The sequence below is a fragment of the Thunnus albacares genome, chromosome 16, assembly GCF_914725855.1.
Source record: "Thunnus albacares chromosome 16, fThuAlb1.1, whole genome shotgun sequence".
Taxonomy (NCBI): Eukaryota; Metazoa; Chordata; class Actinopteri; order Scombriformes; family Scombridae; genus Thunnus; species Thunnus albacares.
In genome coordinates, this window is record NC_058121.1 from 23,816,892 (window position 1) to 23,840,916 (window position 24,025).

The window sequence follows — 24,025 nt, forward strand, 5'->3', positions numbered from 1 at the left end:
GTAGTTAGAAGAGCACACCACCAGTTTAGCATTGCACCTTGATAACATTTAAAAAAAAAAGAATCTAAATCAATGCAACGGACCCAGAGATATTGTCTTTTTATTCCCCACTTGCTGCCTGCATTACCCACAATGCAACTTGCCTGCCAACAGTACTGTCGGAGATGGTCGTGTGTGATGCTAGCTGCTAATGAAGCCTCCAGCTGCTAGCCTCCTGCAGAGATGAGGAGCAGGCTACAGAGGTCTGGTAACCTCACTTCTTTCTAACTTCACACTCCCAGATTTTTTTACTTTGTAATACCTGTAGTCTTCAGCCCTGACCGACACTGACTCAAGTGACATCATCAGATCCCTCTGGAGACACAGAAGGCTTTATACTACTTTTCATACAGAGAACACCTGGAAACACGCTGAGGTGGAAAATTGCTTGAGTTCACCTTCAAAGTTTCACTACGCTTCAAACAAAGTGCCTGTTGGGTTGGAGAGTTTTAAACTTCTCTCTCAGGCTCTCTTTTTTCATTCTTCACACAACCACTTTTCATGTGAACAATTTAGTGTGAAGACTGTCTAAAAGTGTGCATCCATCCCTCCAGTTACATCCATTTGACCTTGGGACCTCCCAGGGATGCAGGAGATCCATCTCGCTGATGGGCAGCATTCTCTCTATACTTGGAGAGAATCATGGGTCTAATTATGCGTTCATGTCATATCAGAGTTACTGTAATTACAAATTTCTGACTTTTAAATAGCGTTCATGTCAACCTCTGAGTTGCAATTACAACTGGGAAACTGGGATTTTATTTAAAGCTCCAATATATCCGACTCAGCACTTAATAAAGCAGAAGAAAGTGCCTGAAAACCAAACACACACAGACACATCAGCCGAAGTTTACCGTTCAACAAAATTAAACCCAAATTTAATGGATGTGTAATTTTGTCAATGCACAGTATGTTAAACCCCCACACGACCAACTTGCATGCATGTTGTAAACTTGGTAATCTTCCCATGACGTGACTCTCCGGGCTGCACATGCGTGTAGATCGCTCGGAGACATTCGCAGGGTTTTCTTTTATATCTGTTTATAATACATTTACGTTTGTTTTTGACTCTGCTTCAGACCCATCTCCTGATTGGAACTGAATCAACCAATCAACTTGCTTGACATGGAGGTCAGCATGTCGCATCGTTGAGATTTGGAAGGTGTGCACGTCAGCTCCACTGCAGCCTGTGGTTACCCATAACATGTATCTTTGCAGAAGCATAATTTCAGCTTAAGCCTATTACAAAGGCATTGCTGTGTTTATATTAGAGGTGTGTATGTTGTCCTCTCATACTTATGTATTATTATTTTCATATTTCCAGCAGACCATTGCTCAAAACATGTAATGCCGTAATGGGTGGTAAGAGGGTCCCATAAAACGTAACCCAACAGTTCAGAAATACTTTCACTTTCACATCAAAGCCTGGCTGTGATGGAGACCTCTTTTGACCTGCAAATCACCAAATCAGTGCTTACTGGGTTATGGCACAGGTTCAATTATTTCTTGTATGTGCTCCCGTCCTGCTAAGATGACTTTATGAACAACAGGAGCTGCAGTTACAGTAGCTCATCCCACAGAGTGATTCCTGATGGACACAGAGAGTAACAAAACCAAACAGAGTTCCTCCACAAATGAGATATTTTGGTTTCAAGGCTTCAGTTTGTGTTTAACTGCCACAACAGTGTTCCATCCATCTCCAAAATATTAGTAGCAGGAGTTCAGAGAGAGAGTGACACCAACGTTCAGTCCTTCAGTGGACCCAATCATTCACAGAAATGTGCTCGGACGAGACGTGGATTCACTCAGATGTCGCTCCGTGTCTGATCCTCCTCACCGAGAGGTAGCAGACAAAAGACTTTGCCCTCTCTCTGTGGATCGATACGGTGTCACAAAATGGATGAGAATGGGATTTCAGATCAATCCAAGATGAGCACAGAGAAACAAGCTTTTACAGTAGACATGCTAGTGTGGTCACCATGCCGTCCTCTCAGCCGGGTGGTTTGTTAAATCTTTCCTCACAATTTCCTCCAACATCTTAATTATGATACAGTCTTTCAATGAATTTGGAGAGTTGTAGAAAAGTAAAGCAGTTTCATCATTTTTTTTTTGCTTTTCTCTTTGACATCTGACCTCGTATATCCAAGAGGCACTTTATGTTTGGTGGCCAAGTTGAGGATGAAGACGATGAAGTCCAGTGTGACAGGAGCAACTGGTACAATCATTCAACTGGTGTAAGGCCTCCACACAGTCATGACAGTACCTCTCCTGGTCTTGTAGCTGCAGTTGGCAGGACTGAAAATTAGCCCCCCCCCCACCCACCCTCCTCACAGAGCCACCTCTTGTCTGCTGGAGTTGCCGTTGGCGGCGGGGGCGGCGACGACGGCGGCGGTGGGCGTGGTCTTTTTGATGGAGGTGAGGCGAATGTGGGAGGTGCTCTGCACGTAGCTGGCCTGGCGCTCGGGCCGCGGACCTCGACCACATCGCAGCTGACTGAGGGAGAAGAAGGAAGAGTTAATGAGTGCACAAGGGTTGTAACAGAATAATAAATGTACAAATCATTTAACTGAATCACAACGTAGTATTAACTGACTTTTTGCAGGCAAATTAGATCCAACAAAATTTTTAAGTTTCCATTTAATAAATCGATGGTCATAATGGAAAATTGAAAAATGAATTTGATAAACACAAGTATACAATAAAAAAATGAATTCATTTTCTATTATTGATTTTTTTATATATATGGAAATTGTAACTGCTAAGTGTTACATGGACAACTGATGTTATTGATTTCCATTTTCATAAACTGACATCTTGTTTTGTACCATTTGATCTAATATTTTGGTTTTGACAAATGACTACAGCAACATTAAATTGATTGTAATTTAGCTTTCTTGGTCTGTTCTGTGCACACAACATCTTTTTTCTGTCTGCCTGTCCTGGAGAAGGGATCCTCTCTCTGCTTCTCTTCCTGAAGTTTCTTCCATTTTTTCCCTGTTAAAGGAGTTTTTCCTTATTCGAATCAGGGATCTAACACAGTGGATGTTGTGTTGCTGTACAGTTTGTAAAGCTCCCTGAGGCAAAAAATGTGATTTGTGGTATTAGGTTAAACAAATAAAAATGACTTGAAAATACACATCATCAGTCATCATCATTTAGTCTAGAATACAGTGAACTACAATGCAACATAATGCTGCACTAGAGTTGGCAAATGGAAAGAACGTAAATTATTTAATAAACTTGTACAGAGTAGAAACATGTTATTTGATATACTGTGTATTCAGAAAACAACAGTCTGTGTTACTGTGTCAAGCAGCGACTACCATGTCTTCAGGCTGGAGCACCTTAAAGTGCCACAGACGGCTGCTAGATGCTCCAACTGACTCCAATTCAAAAAGCCTCAACTTCTCTCTAGAAATACTAATTTTTTTAAGAAGTCATTATGGTCTCAATCTCTAAATACAGGCCTTCTAATAAGTGTGCTGGTGGTCAATTTGGAAATAATTGCTTGTTAATAAGAGTTGATGATTTATATTAGCTTTGATGTCTGTCGTGAGGTCGTTGATTGACAGCTGTGACTGACAGTTGGCTCACCTGCTGCTCTCCTCGGCTCCGGGACTCACACTGAGTCAGACTATTATCACAATATTTCAGTTAAAGTTTAATGTAACCAATGCAAACATCACACCTCGATACGTCCGTCTTTATATACAGCGTGTGGCCCCAGGCTGTTTGAAACTCAGCGGAGAAGAGCCCTAAGCTGCATAAACCGAGCAGCTGAGCCATGAACATATGAGCCTCACAGCCGGAGGTAACCATGGTGACCCTCGATATGACCTGACAAACTGGTGACGGTCCCCCACCCTCGACTGAGCTGTACTACTACATTAAAAATATCCTGTGGTTTCTTGTAAACAAAGTCATGTTTACAGTCAGTGTTTCAAACCAGAATGAATCCTGTGTGTCCTCGCGACAAAAACAAACATGCTGAATTCATTTCCTTCCCCATAAAACATTTACAAAGCTGATTTGTTTAATATTTCAAAAGCTGCATTGTTTACATCGACAGTATGTTTCTATCAGCTTGCGGTTTTCTTTGTCTTTTAATCCCATGTGCACAAGATAAACACAAAACAGGCATATGCTCATAAAAACATTACTCCATAGCTCTACTAGCGGTCCAAAACACAATGAATATATCACAAAAAAAGTGTTTGTTGTCTGAGGTGTGAAAGTTGTTGAATGGATAAAAAGCAAATGTAAACAGACTTAGTGAATAAATGATGACGTTCATGAAACATGTGACTCAAACGTCACTGAAGAGACAAAACATCAGATCTGTGTGGAGCGATGAGGAGACTGTAACCTTCCTCAAATTAATACATCGTTTGAGCTTTGACTGACGTGCTTTTAATGACGTTATCGCATTACGTCCTCTTCCTCTGCAGTGGTTTAATGTCACCAATGGAAGAATTAGTGCTACCAGCTGTTTATCTCCTGATATTCACACAACAGAAGTGGATGGAAACATGCTTTAATTTGCATGTTATTTTGAAGATGTGGTGGAAAGATTGGTTTATATCAATATTAAAACATTGTTTGGTGCTTTTTTGTTGCAAATTAGTTTTAAATGTTTACAAAAAGAGATGCAGGTGATATTTTCTAATTACAGTATGGACAAATAACACTTTTTACTATCATTCTTTTTGCATTCATAAAACAACTGACTGGTCATGGTACAACACTGCACAGGTATCCACAGAAAGTTGGTAAAGATGTTAATTTTTAAAACAAAACCAGACTTAACAGAAATCTGCATTGGGTGTTTATGTGGTTGTATATGATTTGTAATCCTAAGAAACAGGAAAATAAAGATTAACTAGCTCCTTGGATGCAAAAAGTAAAGCTTTAACATTTCTATATTTTATGGAAATGATCACATTTCGACCAATAACATCATTCAGATTAAACCCTCCTTTTGAATAATGAGAAATAAATCCAAAGACAGGTGAATTATAGTGTGCGCTTCATGCTACAGACCATTATAATTGCTTCCCAAAGGCACATTTTACTTTTCATGCATAGTCTCTGCTGCTGTCAGGATTTGCCTGCAAATCGGAGCCAAATGAGAACACAAAGCCTTCCCCGGGTTACTGTTTCTCACTACTGTGGCAGTCAAATTTTTGAGAGGATTGTGCCAGAGTTGGAGGTAGGAGAGTTCTGAAGAGCGTTTCCATCCTGCCGAGGTAGAATAATAAGTTGCGGGATGTTTAGTGGAAGTGGGAACACTCAAAAGCAGATTTAGAAAATGACGATGCCATGATAACTTCATTTTGCACCGAGGTTACAGAGTCCATTCATTTTGAAAAATGAAGCACTTGCCATCTATTCGTTTCCCGAATCTATTCCTGAGTGCTCGCAGTTTTACAAATGCTCAGCCTTCTGGAAAGTTTTGATTAGTCTACAATTGCAATTTACCGTGCTCTGTACACAGAGTACAGAACATCAGCAACACCCTGCCAATACTGAGCAGCAGCCTGAATCCTCCTGCTGTCAATAGCTCTTATTTATTTGCATTTTATAGACAGAACCAATAAATAAATTATTGTTAACCCAATGCATGTTTTCCATGCAGCAATAATAAAAACTGAACCGTCATGCTGAAATGTGGAGCCATGTTTTGACACAAACATATAGCAATATATGGCAAATATACAGTATATTATCTTATCTCATGTTATTATATTAGAGCTGCAACGATTAGTTGATCAATCAATTAGTTGATCTATTAATTTGTTGATTTGTTGAGGCAGTAAAATTATTTATATTTTTTTGATTTTGTTTTTATTGCACTTATAATTTCAGGATATTGAAGTATTGAAATAAGAGTTCCTCAATAAACTGTTTTTTTCAAATGCGGGTTCCCACTCTGAGTCTCCCAGACCTCAGACGACTGCACTGATCACTCAACCAAAGCTCAGCTCTGTTCAGACCCGCAGCTAGTTATACATCCTTGACTGACAGCAGAGCGGAGCAGAGGAGAGACGGATACAGCCATGTAACCGAGTCCTTACCTGCATACTGTTGTTTGACATGAATAAAATAAATAACACCCACTATTTGTGCTTTTCCAAATACTGTATTCGGCTCCGCCCGCCCCCCAACGAGACTGAGAGATAGGATGAGATAATACCATTTGTATCGATATAGTTTGATGTCGCGTTAAAATACATGAACCGTTTCTTCATTGAAGCCGTGCCACTGTTTGCATCTCTCTTCTCTCACACTCTCCACGCAACCCCACACCCACTCGCTCACAAGTTCTCCTGCAATAGGAGGGAGACACAGTCCCAGTCCAGGCAGAGAGCCTGGGTTCAGCAACAGTGTTGTTTTGTTTTGTTTTTTTTATCAATAGGTTATAATAAACAGCAGCGTTACTTGTGAATGGAGTCATGCAAGCCAACTAACTTGCAGCTGGCAGACAGGTGTTTTACTGAACTGTTTCTCTTCCCACTCACTTCCTGTCTTCAGTATGCAGCCTGAGGCTATTGATAGGCTAATTCTCCTTGCACAAAACCTAAGAGATGTACAGGGTTACATAGAAGGAAATACTTTGTCTGGTAAAGAACTGTTGTTGTTCTGTTTACATTTTTATTGTTATTTGCACAGCTGTGTATTCAAAGGCTAGACTGAAATATGCTTTCTGATCCAGAAAGTCTTATTTGGACTGAAAATATTATACTGCAGTTATTCACCACTGTACCTGTGGAGAATATGGAGGATGAGTAATGCCTGAAACTTGCCATCGTTGGTAAAAAATAATTTCCCTAAAGAAGTAATAAATGCCATAAAATAGATCAGACCTGTTGAAGTGCCGGCGGAAACTCTCGCTGAGCAGATAGAGAGCAAAGGGGTTGACGCAGGAAGAGGAGAAGCTGAGGACTCTGGCCAGCAACGTGATGACAAGGTGGGCCAGCGACAGGTCCATCTGGTGGTAGTGGAAGGAGCGGTACATGTAGAGCACATGGTTGGGGAACCAGCACAGCGCGAACAGACCCACGAACACCAGCACGATCTTGGCCAGACGCTTCCTCGTCTCCATCTGGAGGAACGGAGATAAAAAAGACACAATGAGAGAGACAATCAGCCGGGTCCCAAAGAGGATGGAGGGATGAGATTCTACAGCTCACTCATTTGAGCACAACAGTAACAAGACTTCATGGGTTTCATTTGATTTTACTGTATATTTAAGGGAGATAAACAACCCTGTCAGTTGAAAATAAGGTTATACCACTAAATTATTCTGTAGGATAGATCTTGGTGGGAAAGTAATTACTATGTGATTAATGTTCACTTGCAATGCTTTTTCCAGTCAAGGAAGTGTCACCTTTCTAATATTTCGTGCAGCCTATTAACATACATGAGGGAGGCAAAGTATGAGGAACATTTTTCATTATAATGCAGTCCAGTACACGACCACCACCACCCATCATGACCTCAATAATAAACGTAAAGTAGAATTATCACCTTTATGTCAATGTCAACAAAAACTGAAAATGTATAAGCTTTGTAAAAGTACAATTTATGGCAGAGCTGTTGTATTGGATTGCATTAGATTGCAAAGGTGTTCCTAATAAGTGCTTGTTGATTGTAAATTATATGGAGTTGTTAAGTTGCTCGTGTACAAAGCGCAGGACTTTCACAACATACCATTCTGTCTAGTTTACCAAAACCATGAAATGCTAAAATGCTAAGCAAAAAAAATGGCTTTTTTTATTACAGCAGCTTCAAAATCCATCATGGATGTTGTAGGACTGCTTGAAAGCAAAAAAAACAATAATAACAAGCACCCATAATGTCGTATTTTAGTGGAAAACTTTTATCATGCTTGACAGGAGTGAAGGTTTGAAATCCACTTGGACATGCGGCTAAAAGCTCCCTCCAAATGTCTTACATATGATTACATGGACTGAGACAGAAAAGTAAGTGCACGGCATAGAGAACGGATTTGGAATCATCACAAAATGTGACTTTACGTGTAAATCTTACAAGGAATTTGACCTTGTCAGATGGATGCTTGAGGCTGGTCGGAGACTTACAAAAAAAAAAGGTCAGTTATGTCAGTCAAACGCATGTTACACCGGCCAACCATCTCTGCACGGAGGGATTCAAGTCAACACAAGCATAAAAATGTCAACAGTGTATGTCAAAGTGCTTCTCTGTGTATCTCTGACATTAAACACATCAGACCGTCTGATGCTCCTGATGTCTGAACTGAAGGATCTCAAAAAAGCAAAGCAACTTTTCTCTTTTCTTTTTACATGCTTCCAAATACATTAAAGTTTATGTGTGCACATTAAACTCTCAGGACCTCATTAGACTTCCTCACCCTGAATGCAGAGAAACAGAAAATCAGCTCATACAGTATGTTGCTGACACGTTGGACCACACAGAGCGCCTGGCGGAGGATATTTATTTCCCTCGGGTGCAGGCAGTTTTTCTGTGAGATGAATCACTGTGAACCCGACTGCACTGTAGAGGACTGGAAACAGATACATACTGTAGTTTGTCAGTAGCGGTGTGTCTTTGGTGTCGAGGACATCAGGGATCTGTGTTGTTCAGACCGAGTCAACGCTGCACAGTTTTTTGCTGCCTTAAGAGTCGAACAAGTCCTCTAAAAGAAACCAGATATGTGGTTTGACCATGTGACTCCAGAACGACACACAGGAGCATTTTATAATCTAAAGCCTGTATCAGCAGTAATCAGTGGGACATCTTTTGTCTGTGCTTTCCAAACCTGTTACAAATCACTGTTAAAAAATAATTATGTTTTATGATGTGACAACGCTGTGGTTAAGGTCTGGTTAGGTTTAGGGAATCATGGTTTGGGTTAAAATGATCACTTTAAGCTTAGATAAACATGTGGTGTGGGTTAAAGTTACTACTTCCTTAAAGTTAGGCCACCTTTCTTGTCATGGCAAAAATAAGAACCACAAGGTTAATGTTAGGGGACGATTGTAGTTATGACATTTAGGTTTCAAAATACAGTAGATTTTTTGGGGGTTTGGGATGAACTGAAAGATAATGTTTTACTTGAGTTGACGACAACTACGCTTATTACTGTAGGTGCAACAAAACTACAGGAGGTAAAAATACAATAAGTAATTTATCAACCCAACTGTTCGACAAGCATAAACATGTAGAAAAGCAGCGTTCCATCCACCACCAGTATGTGTTACACAACCACAGCACGCTGGTTAAGCTAATAACACAAAAGCTGTCTGCTTGTGGCCTAACTGTTGATCTGAGTTTGCCATCTTCAAATTTGGCGAATAATTGTAAAACTTGGCTGCTGGCTCTGCCGACAGTATCTGCAGGTAGTGAATCACATCAACGGCAGAGGGAGGAGGAAAGATTGCCTGCGCTGAGAGCAGCTGTGCACACACCTGTTGAATCGGGTTTTGGTGACAGATGGGTTGAAATTGTATGTCATGTGTAGACTGTGTTTCATAGGCGATCTGGCAATTTGGGTAACATCAGAGAAACATCCAAAACTCATGGATCCATGTGTATGGTGATTATTCATTGAGGGCTATGCAAATCACGAAAGTTTCCTGGAAGAAACGACAAAACACGAGCACAGCGGGAGAGGGGTTGAAAATACACGAGAAACCCGGGAAAAACAGGAGTGTTGGCAGGTCCGAAACAGAAAACAAACAGCGGCCTCCTGTGGCAAAGTCCACTATTGGGTTAATGCCTCCATCCACCCAACCCACCACCTCCGAATGAGGAAATTTGTCAATTTATATACATATATCAAATGAACTGCACCACTGCTCCTGGTCAGAATTACTATGGCCACTAGATGGCATCTGTCACTCAAAGGTAACTATGCAGTTTTTGGGCAACTGACATAATGACCTGTTGTGTTGTTTTTCTTGGGAGAACAGTCTTTAAGAGTCATGTGAATCCCTTTTACACATATTTGACCTCAAACATGCACTGAAAACACAATTTTGTCAGTCAGACATTATCTGAACTAAGTTAGATAAAACACTGCTTCTTATCAGCGCAATTCATCCAAAATTGATATTGGGTTGAGTGTGAAAGTTCATTCATGAAACATTTTGACAACAAAATCTGAACCACCTACCAAGATTATCTGACAAACTGCTAATTGGATGTATCAGGTAATTAAATCCCTAATGCCAACTGAAGATGACAAGAACAGGAACACAAATGCACATCTATATCTCATGTTTAGACTCAAACCAACAATGAATTGATCTGCTAACAAGTATTGTGTGTGTATCCAAAGCCTGATATGTCTTATTTTTCTGTGCAGTAGACCTCCATTGTTGTCCGAAAACTATTAAAAACATGTCAATAAGACACACTGCTGCACTGGGTGACATGTTCCTTCATTATGAAGAGTTTGGTTACGTTAGTTTGTTTAGAAACGTCTCCAAAGACTAATAACAGTGATCACATTTTCAGTCTCAGGAGAGTAGTTCTGTGTAAGGCAGACACCATTGAGAATGTGCAAGATTTTGCTTTTACTTTATTCTGTTTACAGCTTTGCTAGCGTATTGTGCTCCATAATATAACCTCTTACCATCATACAGTTTGTTTTTTTTTTCCAATTAAGTCTGTTTTTATTGGTTTTATTATTACAGTTTCATAATTTATATTTCTCGTGTGGTTTAGTCTCAAATTGTTTCACAGTTTTATTTGTTCTGTCTTATTATTAGCCATCTGTGAAACACTTTGAATTGCACTGACGTGTACAAAAGGTGCTCTAGAAATAAAGTTAAAAAAAACACATCAACAGCAAACTTAATGTCTTACTAGTTCTATAGAGTTGTTTGTGCCATTCAGTACTCACCTGTATCCAAGGAAATAGAGAGTGCAATCAAAGAACATTGGCATATCGTTGAGACAGATCCAGTACTTCAGCAATGCTTTTCCAAACCCCCTCAAGTGGTCTATAAGAGACCTTCTAATCTGCATAACATGCTGGTGAGGCAGATCTTCCCCCTCCATCATCCTCATATTTTCTTAGCTCAGTCCCCTCTTGAAATTACCCATATGGCCATTGCCGACAATGCCATTTCACACCAAAAACTTACTCGTTCAACCACCCTCACACAGGACGAAAATACAACATCAAAGGTGTTATTTCATGTTCTACTGCCAATGTCATATACATGCTTAAATGCCAATGTGGACTGGCCTACATTGATAAGACCACCAGACCTCTAAAAATTTGAATTGCTGAACACCGCAGCGCTATCAGCAATAATGTAACATCTAGTCCTGTGGGTGTACATTTTTCCAAGGCAAAACACAACACATCCACCCTCAGATATGTGGGGACTGAAGCTTTAAAACACCCCTACAGGGGATAGGGAGATAATAACTCTATGCTCCTAAAATATGAACTGTTCTGGATACACATACTGGGCACTTTGGCCCCAAAAGGCCTTAATGTGGACTTTGACATTAGACCATTTTTGTGATTACATAGCCTATGTATCATCTCTTGAACAATAATATTGCCTGTCTGTATGTTTTCTGGTTTACATATGGTTTCACAGTTTTTTTTCCCTATGTCAAAATTATATTTTATAAATAGACAGTCACCTCTAATCGGTAGTATATATGACAGCTATCTAGCCTGAGTGGAGTACAAACCATTGGGGGTAGATGTATTGTATTTCTTTTTTGTATCTTTTGTATATATTTGTATACATATGTAGCCTATTTATACATTTCTGTGTATTTTAAAATGTATATGTAAAATATTGTAAGGTTTGCTACAACTTTAATGACGGCAATCTATACCTGGTGTGTTATGTCACACGGTTTTGTAAACTTTGGGTATTTTATGTATCAGAAACAGTCTGAGCCTTGTGCTCGAAATGTCACGCAGCAGAAGATAAAAGTCCTGTAATCAGGAGCTATTTGGTGTGTGGATCTCTCTCTCTTTTTTCAACGGTTCCAGCTTATCATCATTAAGTTTAACAGCACCTGGCGGCATCTCACCTTGATTTGCCTCCTAAAGATAAACTGAGAGACAGTAAATTAAGAAATTTAAAAAAAATAAAACGTAACCAACACCAAACTCAACTGATTACAGAGCAGGGATCGTCTCTGTCCTCCAGGCTGCTACTGATTTTAGTTTGCTCTGATTTGCTGCCAGCGGTTGGGCAGAGTCTGGTGATTTTCCCAAGAAAAGCTCTGGGCCACAACTCATCTGGAAGGGTGGATTATGTGAATTTGTTTACATAAATTTATGCATTTTCAGAGGTATGAATGTTCTTATTTTGCTTGTATTTCCTTGCATGTATTCCTCTTCATGTGTGTACCTGTCTGTGCATGTGTGTATTCAGTACACACACACACACACACCTGCAGCTGCTTCAGTAGTATATCCAGGTCTCTGTAATAGAGTTTCTTCTCAGCTCAGTGATGATAAATGTTCAGAGCTCCCCGGCAGAGCCTCCCTTTGTCACCAAGGAAGAAGCCTGCAAAGCCATCTGGGAGTTTCCAGCTGCCAGCTCCCATTATAGGCACATTTGAGAGCGATCGACACCTGAGGTGACTGCGGTGCAGCGAGCCGTCAAGTTGTCACTTTTCTATTACGCTCCAAATGTTGAAAAATGTCGAAATCCACAGCCAACAGTTCTTCATTTGTGCACTTGTTATCCTGCCAGGTTTGTAGATGAAATGCAGCGGCTGATGAAGTCTCCCATCATGCACTTGAGGCTTAAAAGGCACCATTCTTCATTATTCTGCATCCATCATGCAATTAAGAAATATTACTGATCCATTCCTTTCAACTTCTGATGGCTTGAAAGATAAAGATGTGCAGTTGTCATTAGATAATTGGTTGAACAGGTTTTCAAATCTGTTGGATGATGAATCCAAGGGTGGAAGTTGCCATAATCAGTGTCCAAGTGCCACACCCCTTTGACTCTGATGAAGACACAGTAGTGAAATGTTAGTCTGTTTACCTAATTAAAGGCTGTGAATTAATCAGTGTGCTCCAGTCCCTTTTGTTCTCTTGAAATCTGCTGTCCTCCAACTGAGAAGCACCTGATCCAGCTGCATTTTGCTGGAAGATGTGTGGGGAACCCTGTTGCGGCTGAAAAGATAACTACCTTATTAAAGATAACTACTTTGTATCCAAAGCTTGCAAACAGTAATAGAAAGGAAAGTAGAAATAAAGTCAACTGAAAAATACAACATAACCTGCTCGAAAACAGGGAGAAGGCTGGAAAAAAAATACTTAAAAACACATCAATGTAAGTAGCTGTGATGCATTTAGAGATAGAAGTGGGAAGGAGGGTGAAGTGTGAGTTCTGGGAAATGTGTTTTCATGGTAGTGTTTCAGTTTCAGAGAGAGGGTGAGAATGTGTTACTATGGACAACATGACAGTTGGGTCTCCATAACGTCTAAACAAAAAGATGAAAATGAGATTCTACTTCAGTTTGCACACGCTGCTCTGTAACAATGACAGGATGACGGGAAGCGTCCGTCCAAGAGGCTGTTATTTACTGTGATTACAGATGAGACAGCGATGATACAGATGTAAAGAACTGGCAGCTATTGTTGGCTGGTGTGGCTATATAACACACATGTGACTCACATGCTTAAAGTTAACCTCCAAACATTTCATCCATGTGCCTCATCTACAGTTGCAGAAACACATGTTAGGACAACATGAAATATAAAATTTCACTTGTCCAAAACCCAAAATGACAGGATATTTGAAAAACCAATAGCTACATTTCCATCACATTAGCTGTTTATAGTCATAGTTCACAGAGAATGAACCCTAATGTTGTTCATAAACATCTTAAATGTTGCTCCAGCACCATCTCAAGGCTGAATCTTAGATTTTAATGTATGAAACAGAGCAATGAGCAACTCTTTCTCCTTAAAAATGACACTCGAAGGGGACATATCAGCTTTTTGTGGTTTTCTGTTATTTATATCCTGTTCTGATGTTGGATGTTAAACATGGTCAAAGTTCTAAAACTTGAGGTGAATAAGTGTAAAAATGCTCCCAGCAAGTAAGAAACCAGGGCTTCAACCTGCTCTGAACACTTAGTTACCCTCTACCTCCTACTGATGATGACATTTCAAGTAACGAAGGAGAAAAAAAAAGTGAAATCCTGCTACTATAGTTTGTTTATGTAGCCTCTGGAGCTGGAGGAGGCTTCCTGAAGCCGACCAATCAGAACAGAGTGGGCTCATCAGGAGGGGGGCCTTAAAGAGACAGGAGCTAAAACTGCCTGCTTCAGACAGAGGCTGAACTGAGGGGCTGCATAAAGGGCCAGTATAAGATAAATAAAGAGTTTTTAACTGTAAATCATGCAAAGATATTCCAGTAAACCTGAGTGCTGAATGTGTTTGTGCCTACACATTGTTTGTCTTGCTCTGTGATGGTGATTTGACAATGCCTGACGAAGATCCCTGGTAGATCGAAACATTGCTCAATAAAAATTGGTGGGAGCTACTAGTACAGTGTGCAGATCTTTTTTCTGATTTTTGCCTTTAGTGTGATTTTTGATCAAGCACCTTTGAAAGTCTTTTTGGATGTTTATATTGTACACCCTCTTCGTCTAAGATATTCCAGTAAAGCCACAGGATATAAATGTAGACCTGGAAATGTGCAGAATATATCACCCTGTTAATCTTAAAGTGGTAATTCACGTTGGTACTTGCATTGTTATGGAACTAGGGATGTGCAGAGATCCCAGTATTTGTAATTGTATCTGTATTTGTTGAGGCAGCAAAATTATTTGTATCTGTATTTGTATTCGAATAAAAGTGGAAAGAGGCTTAAAAATCCTGTTTTTGTTTTTATTACACTTTTAATTTTAAAATTAAAGTGTTACAATAAGTGTTCATGAATAAACCACCTTACGAAGCAGGTCCCCACACCAGGTCTCTAACTGGAGTCTTCCAGATCATAGACGACTGAGCTGATTACTGAGCTAAAACTTTTCTCATCACCTCTTTGCAGACAGACCTCTACCTATTTATACACCAATAACACAGAGACAGCACACCATGTGACATGTAGGGAGGAACTTCAAAGGTGATTCTTGCTTTGCATTTTTCATTTATTGCCTATTTTTTTACAACCTAACTTTGTTGAAAGGAGAAGGGGAACAACAGGTTTGGAGAGTCCCTTGGGAGTATTTTGCTTGTGTCAGTAGCTCAGCTTTATCTCTGGGGAACACCCCCAACAAATCATTTTTTAAATATTTGTATGAAACAAATATTCTTATAAAATCCACTATTTGTGCTTTGCCGAATAATGTATTTGTATTCGGGCATACCCCTATTAGGTACATTGTGTAAATACTAGCACAACATTCTCATGTTGATTTAACACTACCAAAACAGGTTTAGGATTCATTTAAAGGTCCTTGTTTTCACGTATAGAGCCCTGCATGGACAGGCACCTGAGTACATGTGTGATCTTCTCTATCCTTGTATCGCCAGGAGGTCACTTAGGTCTTCTGATCAAGGACTACTGGCTGTCCCCTCGCTCTCGAGACTGAAAACAAAAGGCGATTGTACCTTTGAAGTTGTGGCTCCAACGCTGTGGTCTCTGTAGAAGCTTTTAAAAAGCAACTGAGGACCCATCTCTTCAAACAGGCCTTAGTCTTACATGTCTTAATTATCTAGTGATTGTTCTTTTGTTTCCTTTGCGGTTCCCTGTTGTGCTGTGTGTTGTTTGTTTATCTTGTGGCTTATGTTTTTATTGTTTATATGTTTTATGGTCTTATTTTTAACTTTTATTCTTGTGAAGCACTTTGTGAATTCTGTGAAAGGTGCTCTACTAAATAAACCTTTTTATTATTATTATTATATTATTAATTTGACACACCTAAGGCTCAAAATGTCGGCATGCTTCTTATATATCTGGAAGTGTTCTGATGCTGCTTTGAAGGGCTAATTAGAACATTTATCCACGCACACATCAAAGTACTTCACTGGATACTGAAGAGCTGCAGAAGAAGACATCTCCAATCAGATTAAGGAGAGGTGTTGTGTTTTTTTTAACCCTCCAAGCTGCGAATCAAACACTTTGTATGCTGTCTTTATGTGACATGGTAATATCTATATGTGGAGGTTCAAAGCAGCGACTTGGATGTGTTCCCTCTCTTATTTATAAACTGTTTGAAGTTGTGAAGACAGAAGTTTTCTCCAAAAAAAAACTTCTTCCACAAAAAAAAATCTAATTTCTCCTGATCAAGTTTGTGGTGATGCATTTAAGTGCAGAGTTTTCTGATCACTGCAGCGTAAAAAGGAAAAATCAATCTATCTGTTTTCTCCTGATGTGTTGTGATTTGCTCTAAAATAATGAGTTATGTAAATTATTTTCAATTTATTCATTTCAGGTCAGTTGCTCTCTACATGAATGCAAATATTTCTTTGTTGGAGAAAGTCGCAGAAATCACAAGTTGCATGTTTTACAGATTGAAAGATGAGCTCAATATTCCCCTGATGAACATGAATGTCTCATTATGCTCAGTATTGATCTAAATAAAGTGGACTTGCAACTAATTATTATTGTCATTATCGATCAATCAACAGATTAATCAAGAGTTTCTTGCCAACATTGATACCTTTAGTTTATTATCAGGATCTCAATATGCAAATGAGGTGGGCGGAGCTGGCAGCTTGTCAACGAACATGTTGCAGCTGCGACATGTAAAAAGAGGGTCACATGACAGACAGAGGCTACGTTTTGGTAGCCTTGCTAACGAGGCTAACGCTGCATTCACGCTGTGTCGGATGGATGGAAAGGATCGGAACGATTCCCATGTTCAGGACTTGTTAGTGTTAACGTCATCTGACGTCAAAAGAAGGATTTATGGTACAATATGATACATTATCATCATCCATTAAATGTAGGTTTAATTACATTGAACAACAGATTTTGGTTGAAATGAGGCATCAATGTTTGTTTGGTAATCTTGGTGTAATAATGGGACAGCAGAGCGCCTGCTGTGACATAACACACACACACACACACACACACACACACACAGTTTGAACAATTGCATGTGAAAAAAAAAAAAAAACCTCGAGAGGAAATGAAGAACTGTCTGATTTCATTCACAATGTGAGACATCAATCTGAAAGACAGTTATTGTCTCACTGTACACACAAACACACAAACAAACACACACACACACACACACACAGCGTTGTGTATTTCTGTAGCTGGAGTGTTTTTCTGGCTTTTCTTTTGTCGTGATTTCATGAATAAACATGAACTCTTGTTATTGTTTTTCATAAAAGAAGCAGAAAAAGAGAGAAGTCTGAGTTAAACTGCTGCTGCTGCTGTTGCTGCAACACATTGTTGTTTTGATGTCGCTGCTTTTGTGGATTTTTGCTGTTTCTGTTTGTGTTGCTGTTGTTGAACACGCATGTGATTGAATACGGTACAAACGCAGAGTTATTTGTGTACTCTGCCGTCTATATTTAGGCTGTCAGATGGGATGTATCGTTACGTTTTAGGCACTCAGCTCATCCACCCAGAACAACGTATAATGAATGCACGAGTAACATCAGCTTATCATCATGTTGCAGGGAATTTCCATAAAGTTAGAGCCATATGTATATATCCTTTTAAAGCATGTGTGGCACCGTGATGAGGATCATCTAATAAATAATGTATTTTTTTTTTGTCCTCGTTGCATTAAATGTTGCTGTTTAGCTCTGCCTCTGAGGTCTCGGATGTCAGAGTTTATGCGAACGCACCAACAAGGAGTTTTTTTCTTTTTTTAAAAAAAACATTAAAATTTGATCTGAAATTTCAGACGTTCACGTTCAGACGATGATCCTCTAAACGCTGCGACTGCCTTAAACAGAAGCATAAATAACTTATGATGTAGTTGCGATCTGGAAAACAAAAACATTTCTTCATTATGTTGATAAAATTCAAGGGGGATTACTGTATATTTCTCTCAAAAAAACATCTTTAAAACTGGTTTACCAACTGGGCAAAGCGTCAAGGTCACACACCCTCAGGGGTACCAGAAAGCTCCAGGTTCATTGCCCCATATTCCCACTATTGTTTTGCTTTTAATAAATTTACCATCCACATGTGGAATCAGGTGATATTCCAGTGAGAGTGGAACGAACAGATGGTTTCTGGGGGGTTTTTCTATTTATATCCATCCTGACCTGGCCTTTGAGAAAATGTCATTGAATGATTTGTGCCACTGCTTCATACTGACACTTTCATTCTCTTTTATATTAAACTATATTAAGTTTTCTGGTTACTGACCCACAAAATATAATATGCATATATTTTTTTTGTGGGGGAGGATGAGGTGTTTAATGTTTATTTTTGTTTTCATTTCATACAATTTCATGCTCAGTAAGTGAAACTCAGCTGCGGGACAACAAACCGACGTTACACTATGCATAAAAAAAATGTCCATCATGATGCCAGTTTTTATTGAAATATATATTGAATTTCTTCTCATACATAAATTAGACTTTTAATTTAAATTCTAAACGTGTTTTTAGAACAGAAAACGTCTGCGCTGAATACTTATTAATCATAACCTGAACCTGAGTGACTCTCACAAGCTGCTGCTGCTGCTGCTGATTTTCTCACCTGCACATTTTTCTGTTTCTTCTTTTACTCTCTCTCTCTCAGATGCCATTCAGTGCTCCTCCTGCCATCTCTCCTCACCTCCCTCTTTAAACGAGTCTCCCCTTCATCTCTCTCTCTCTGTATTATTCTGTCTCGCTGCTCTTTTTCCCTCCTGTGAACATTCACCTCACTCGCCTACAACATCTCTCTCTCCCCCTCGCTCTCTTCCTCCGAGGTCTCTGGTGATTGTCAGTCCCATTCAGTGAGTCTTAACAGCATCAATGGCGTCTTAAAAAAAAAAATGCTGTAAATGTCTATAAGATGAACAAGACTGTCCTGTCTTCATGCTAAACTGGGCTAATCGCATCCTGACTCCAGCTTCATACTTTACACACAGACATGAGATTAATATTCATCTTTTCATCAAGCATAATGAGTTTTTAAAAGTATTACTTTGAGAGATTCTGGAGTGAAATGTGTCTCCTCAGTCTGTGTTGAGCTGCTGTTTTCTCAGGAGAACCTCATTTGCAGTAACTTTTGGCTGCAAGCGACATAAAATAAGCCTGAAAATCAGTTCAGTGATCTGTATGAAACCCCACAAGTTCTGAAAGATGATATTTTTGTATCTTCTGCAAACGACCTTGTTAGCACAAGATCCATGTCTTGTGTGCACAGGTTATTATCTTGTGCAAACAACATATTAACAAAATGCGAACAACAAATGAACAAGATATTATTGGGCACATATTAACAAGATGTTATCTTGTTTGCACGAGATATTAACTTGGGCACATATATTATTAAGATATTAACAGGATATTAACAAGATGTTACTTGGACACACGTTCACCTGCTAGTGTTACAGCTAGCACTAGCTTTGCTGCTACAGAGGATGCTAGCTCTGCTACCAGACCTGATGCTGCTGAATGTGGATTCGCCACACACTGTTAGGCTATTACTGATTCATTAATGTTAGTTATTTTAGAGACCCCCACAAAGCTCAACAATATCACTATCTTGCATAAGTTACACACTATTTATTAAGATTTCTGTCTAATTAAGGTTGTTCACACTTTTCACTTCAACCAGTCAGAATTTTCCACAATCAGTGAGCCGATCATGTTGTTGCTGTCAAACTTTAAAACTGTCCCTTTATCTGCTGCTGTCATCAGATCGATACGGTCCCGCTCCACATCACATCCATCCAGACCTTCAGCTATTGTTCTTCACTTGTTCACCACCACCAGTGTCCAGACTTAATGAGACTAATTAGACAATTAGTCTCTTCTGATTGAAATTCTTCATTTTCATTATTTGTTGTAATGATGGATGCTCTTGTTTTTTGGGGGGTTGGACATACTCCCTTTGCATGCAGAATCTGTTTTCTTCCACTTTCTAGTTTTCAGATATAATTCTGTTTTCCACCTTTTAAGAGAAAGTAAACCTCAGTGCACAGATTCTTCTTCTTTTGGTTTGGAGGTAAACTTTATGGTCCAGCTGCTGCTGACTCATTAACATTTATATTGAACAGAGACAGTGAAAAAACTCCTTTTTAGTTTAGAGATCTGTGCATCAGACCATTTTTATTCTGACAGATTTTATATCTGTGTCATATACAGATATATGGCTGCCAGTTTGACTTGCACACGTCTTGCAGGTCTTGACTCACGGTTGTCAAATTGTAGCATTTTTGAGAAACTTTCTTGAGAACTTTCAGTGGCATTGTGTCACGGAAAATCACCCTTCCTCTCTCTGCATCCCAGAGACTAGCTGTTGCTCCGCCTCGGGACGTTATACACACCCGCTAAGATTAGCAGCCTTGTGTAGGCACACAGGTCAGTTGCATCCATACTTTTCCAGTTGTCTCCATATTTACGGAGGCCCTCCAAATTTGTCATCTCCAGGATGATTTTTGCGATGGCTGGTGTGATTAACATGTAGGATATTTGAGGTGATGTCCTGGGCATGGGGAACTGAATGTCTTGTGGGCCCTGGAGTCCTCTTTATGACATTTTTGTGCTGCCTTCCTGCCCGGTTGTTACAAGGCTCATGTATTTTTGCTGCTCTTTGAAAAAAAAATCTCTCTCTTTCAGCTTGGGGGATTTCTTCTTCATCTGAAGATGATGCATCGTGCTGTGTGGGTAGTTTTCTTCCCCATCATCTTCCTCTTCAGACACCTCCTCCTGCCTCTGACTGCATTCCCCGTTAGTAAACAATTGGTTTACTAATGGTGTGTAAATGATTTGCTGGGCCAATGACCCTAAAGCTATCTTTGTACCCTGGTGGTGTTCAGCTTTCATGGAAATATGAACAAAGGCGATGTTTCACTTTTTTAATGTATGTTGGGGTCACTAAAGAAAAGTCACCAGATTTCAAGTTGATCATTTTGGAGGTTTTCTCTGCTGTTAAACGTAGCGGCGGGACATCTTTGACCTTTAAGACAACACAAGGGTTAAACTCCACAGCATGGAGGCTGATTGAAACAAATCTGTAGGTCAGTAAAATCAAGTTAAGACTTTGATTATCTGGTTGAATGCACAGAGGGAAGCCCAGACATGGGGGGGTTAAATGCCTGAATCTCAGGAGGTGATTCTGCTCCAGCTTCGGTTTGGAGGGGTGGGACTCTCATCCTCTCATCTCTGCAGCACAAATCGGTGATTTACAGTAAAAGTGTGACCCTGAATGTAAAAAGAGAGAGATTGTGCAGCAGATCGGTCAGTCACGTTCCTCTCGACTCTGTTTTAACACATTACTGCTACTTTCTGACAGACTTGTGATAAAACTGCAAGTGGATTTTGCTTTTAAAAATGCTTTTCTGTTAAACTTTTATGTGAGCGCAGTGTCTTTACCTTGCATATGAATTGCTTTGGGTGGGAGGGGTTTCAGGTGTGTCATTGTCCACCAAGTAACACTGGATAACAGCATGACTTTTACAAACAGTGCTACATAACTACATATCTGTGATGGACACACAGACCAGAGTGTTGCAGAGCAGCATGTTTCTCCGACGCTCTGAGCTCCGGCGTTGAACGTTAGCGAAGTCGGCTGTAATACTTTTGATGCAGACGGTGGAACAACGTCCTCCAGTGTGATTGACTCAGCTGTCAGCTGCCAGGCAGGAGGATTCAATAACTGAACTATCACCAGGACACACACTTTCACAGCAACCCGATGCTCAACTTTCCAAACTCGCCTCCTGACAAGTTTCCTGACAAATTGAGCTGCACGTGGATTCAAAGTGAATGCTTGTGCAGGCGAGGTAGGAAGCTAAATTCTTATACAAAGACCTCTCCCAAAAACTCAAGATCAATCATCACTTCCTCCGAGAGTATTTACTCACCGAGAATGCTCTTTCTTCAAAAAAAAAAACAAGTAACAGTATATGTTGCTTCATGCACCTGCAGCCTTGTGTCAGGAATGTGGAGACATTTATTCTCGCAGGCTTCTCATTGATACTGTAACTTGGTTTGACCCTCATTCGTACGTCGCTTTGGACAAAAGCGTCTGCCAAATGAATCAACGTAAATGTAAACATTCTTTGACTGCTGAAAGTGGAAAAATTGACATTTTCATATCACAGATGGTGAACAAAGACATTAAAACACATGTCATGAAAAACGAGACTCAGAGACTCACGTGTGCTATGAAAGAAGTCGAGGTCGCTGCTGCTGCTGCTCTGCAGGTGAGCTGGATTACTGTAACTACGCTTTGAAAAATATCTAAGGATAAGAAAAGCCTTGAACCACAAGCAGAGCTGATGTGTCGATCCGGAGCTGTCTGCTTCAGACGCTGCAAACATTTGTCGGTAATCTGTACCGTTTATAGGCTGCACAACAGCACGCACGCTGCAAGCAAAACAACAATCATATTTCAGCCTGCAGTTCTGCCCCTTGTCTTCACCTCACAGCTCACAGCGTTCATACGGAAATGTTATATTCAAGGTAACTCATGAAGATTCATCTCGGAGCAGCTTTACAGGAAAAAGGGTTAGACTTTTAAAAACACAGTCTATATATTTGATATTACTACTTGTTATGTCAGAACCTTTAAGTTGTGTGGACTGATGATGATGTTGTATATCAGCGAGAGGAAGGAGCAGTGAGTTATGAAGGATGAGGTGATAGATTCACCTGCAGCAACATGCAGACAGCAAACTGTCAGAGTGTTGATGTTTTTATCCTTAAGGACACCGGAGAGACGAGAGGAAAGAGTGATGATATAATATCAGAGAGCCCGGCCGGCTCTCTGAGGAGGGAGAATTCAATCGCTGCTGTTTTTTTCACTTTAATTTGAACAAATAAGTAAAGCATTAGTGAGGCGGTGTTCTCTTTTAGAGCCCCGGGGGCGTGATTTTCCCTGATAATGTCGACCCATAGCACAACTTTATTGATATTTTTCAAGGAAATTAAAATTGAAACACCAATCCTGGAAAGAGCAGAACAAGATGCTTTTTTTTAAAAGCGTCTGAAGCTTTTATTTATATGACTGTTGTTTCTTGATTTGTTTTGCTTTGTATTCATTGTTGTATTTGGATGCTGACAAGATTGTATTCCTGTATGTTCCTCTCTGTTTTCTCTACATTTTGGTCGTTATTTTTTGAAGATAAACATGTAAAAAAGAGTAAGAATATTATTACATAATACTGTTGAATATTCTTAAGTGGTTTGGACTTTAAAAAGGTCTTGTTTGACAAAGGTCAGTGTTACTTAGCAGGTGTTCAGGCAGCGTTTAAACAAAGCAAAGGGCTGTTGCTGGTGTGGACGTGTTGTTTCAGGTACAGGTGAGACATGATATACGATGCAGGAAGTCCAGTTTGAGTTGCAGATCAGTGAGTTTGAAGATTTATCAGATGTCAAAACACTGCACAGCGGTTTATAATCCTGTGAGAGAGGATTTTACACCTCTGGAAGTTATCACTGAGGGAATTACTTTATGTTTTGTTGCAACAATGATGAGATAAGGCAAAAGGAATAAGGAATGTACATGTTAACGTATTTGCTTGGCCAACGCAGCACCTTGTCAGATGGCGTCAACTTGTGGCATTTGTGTCAACCCTCATTTGAATGACAGGAGCGACGTCTGTTCCAGTCGGGCTCAGCTGGTGTTGATAAAATCATTAAGTGTGTGATATGTAGAGATCCTAATCTGAGGTCGCTGTCAGTCGTTCTCATGAAGACATGTTTGATATTTGCGACTGATGATGTCACTTGTGTGTCACCTGAGGGGGATGTACCAGTAAATAAACCAAAGAAGAAGAAAGGTTTGTAGTGTGAGAGAGCACTGGACGACTGAAATGGAGAAGAAGCTGATTGAGCTATAAGAGGAATGAATGTCTCTACAACACCACAGCT

General features: G+C 39.8%; 1 protein-coding gene across 1 annotated transcript in view; it reads right to left on the bottom strand.

Moving 5' to 3' along the window:
- Positions 1–326: 326 nt before the first annotated feature.
- The window catches only part of LOC122965503 (neuromedin-B receptor-like), a 38,868-nt gene continuing 15,169 nt past the window's right edge, over positions 327–24,025 (bottom strand). Inside the window, exons 3-4 of the mRNA XM_044329624.1 lie at positions 6,903–7,141; positions 327–2,532 (exon numbers count right to left, since the gene is read on the bottom strand). Coding sequence (XP_044185559.1) covers positions 2,367–2,532; positions 6,903–7,141 — 405 coding nt within the window. The 3' untranslated portion in view covers positions 327–2,366. The remainder of the gene's footprint in view (positions 2,533–6,902; positions 7,142–24,025) is intronic.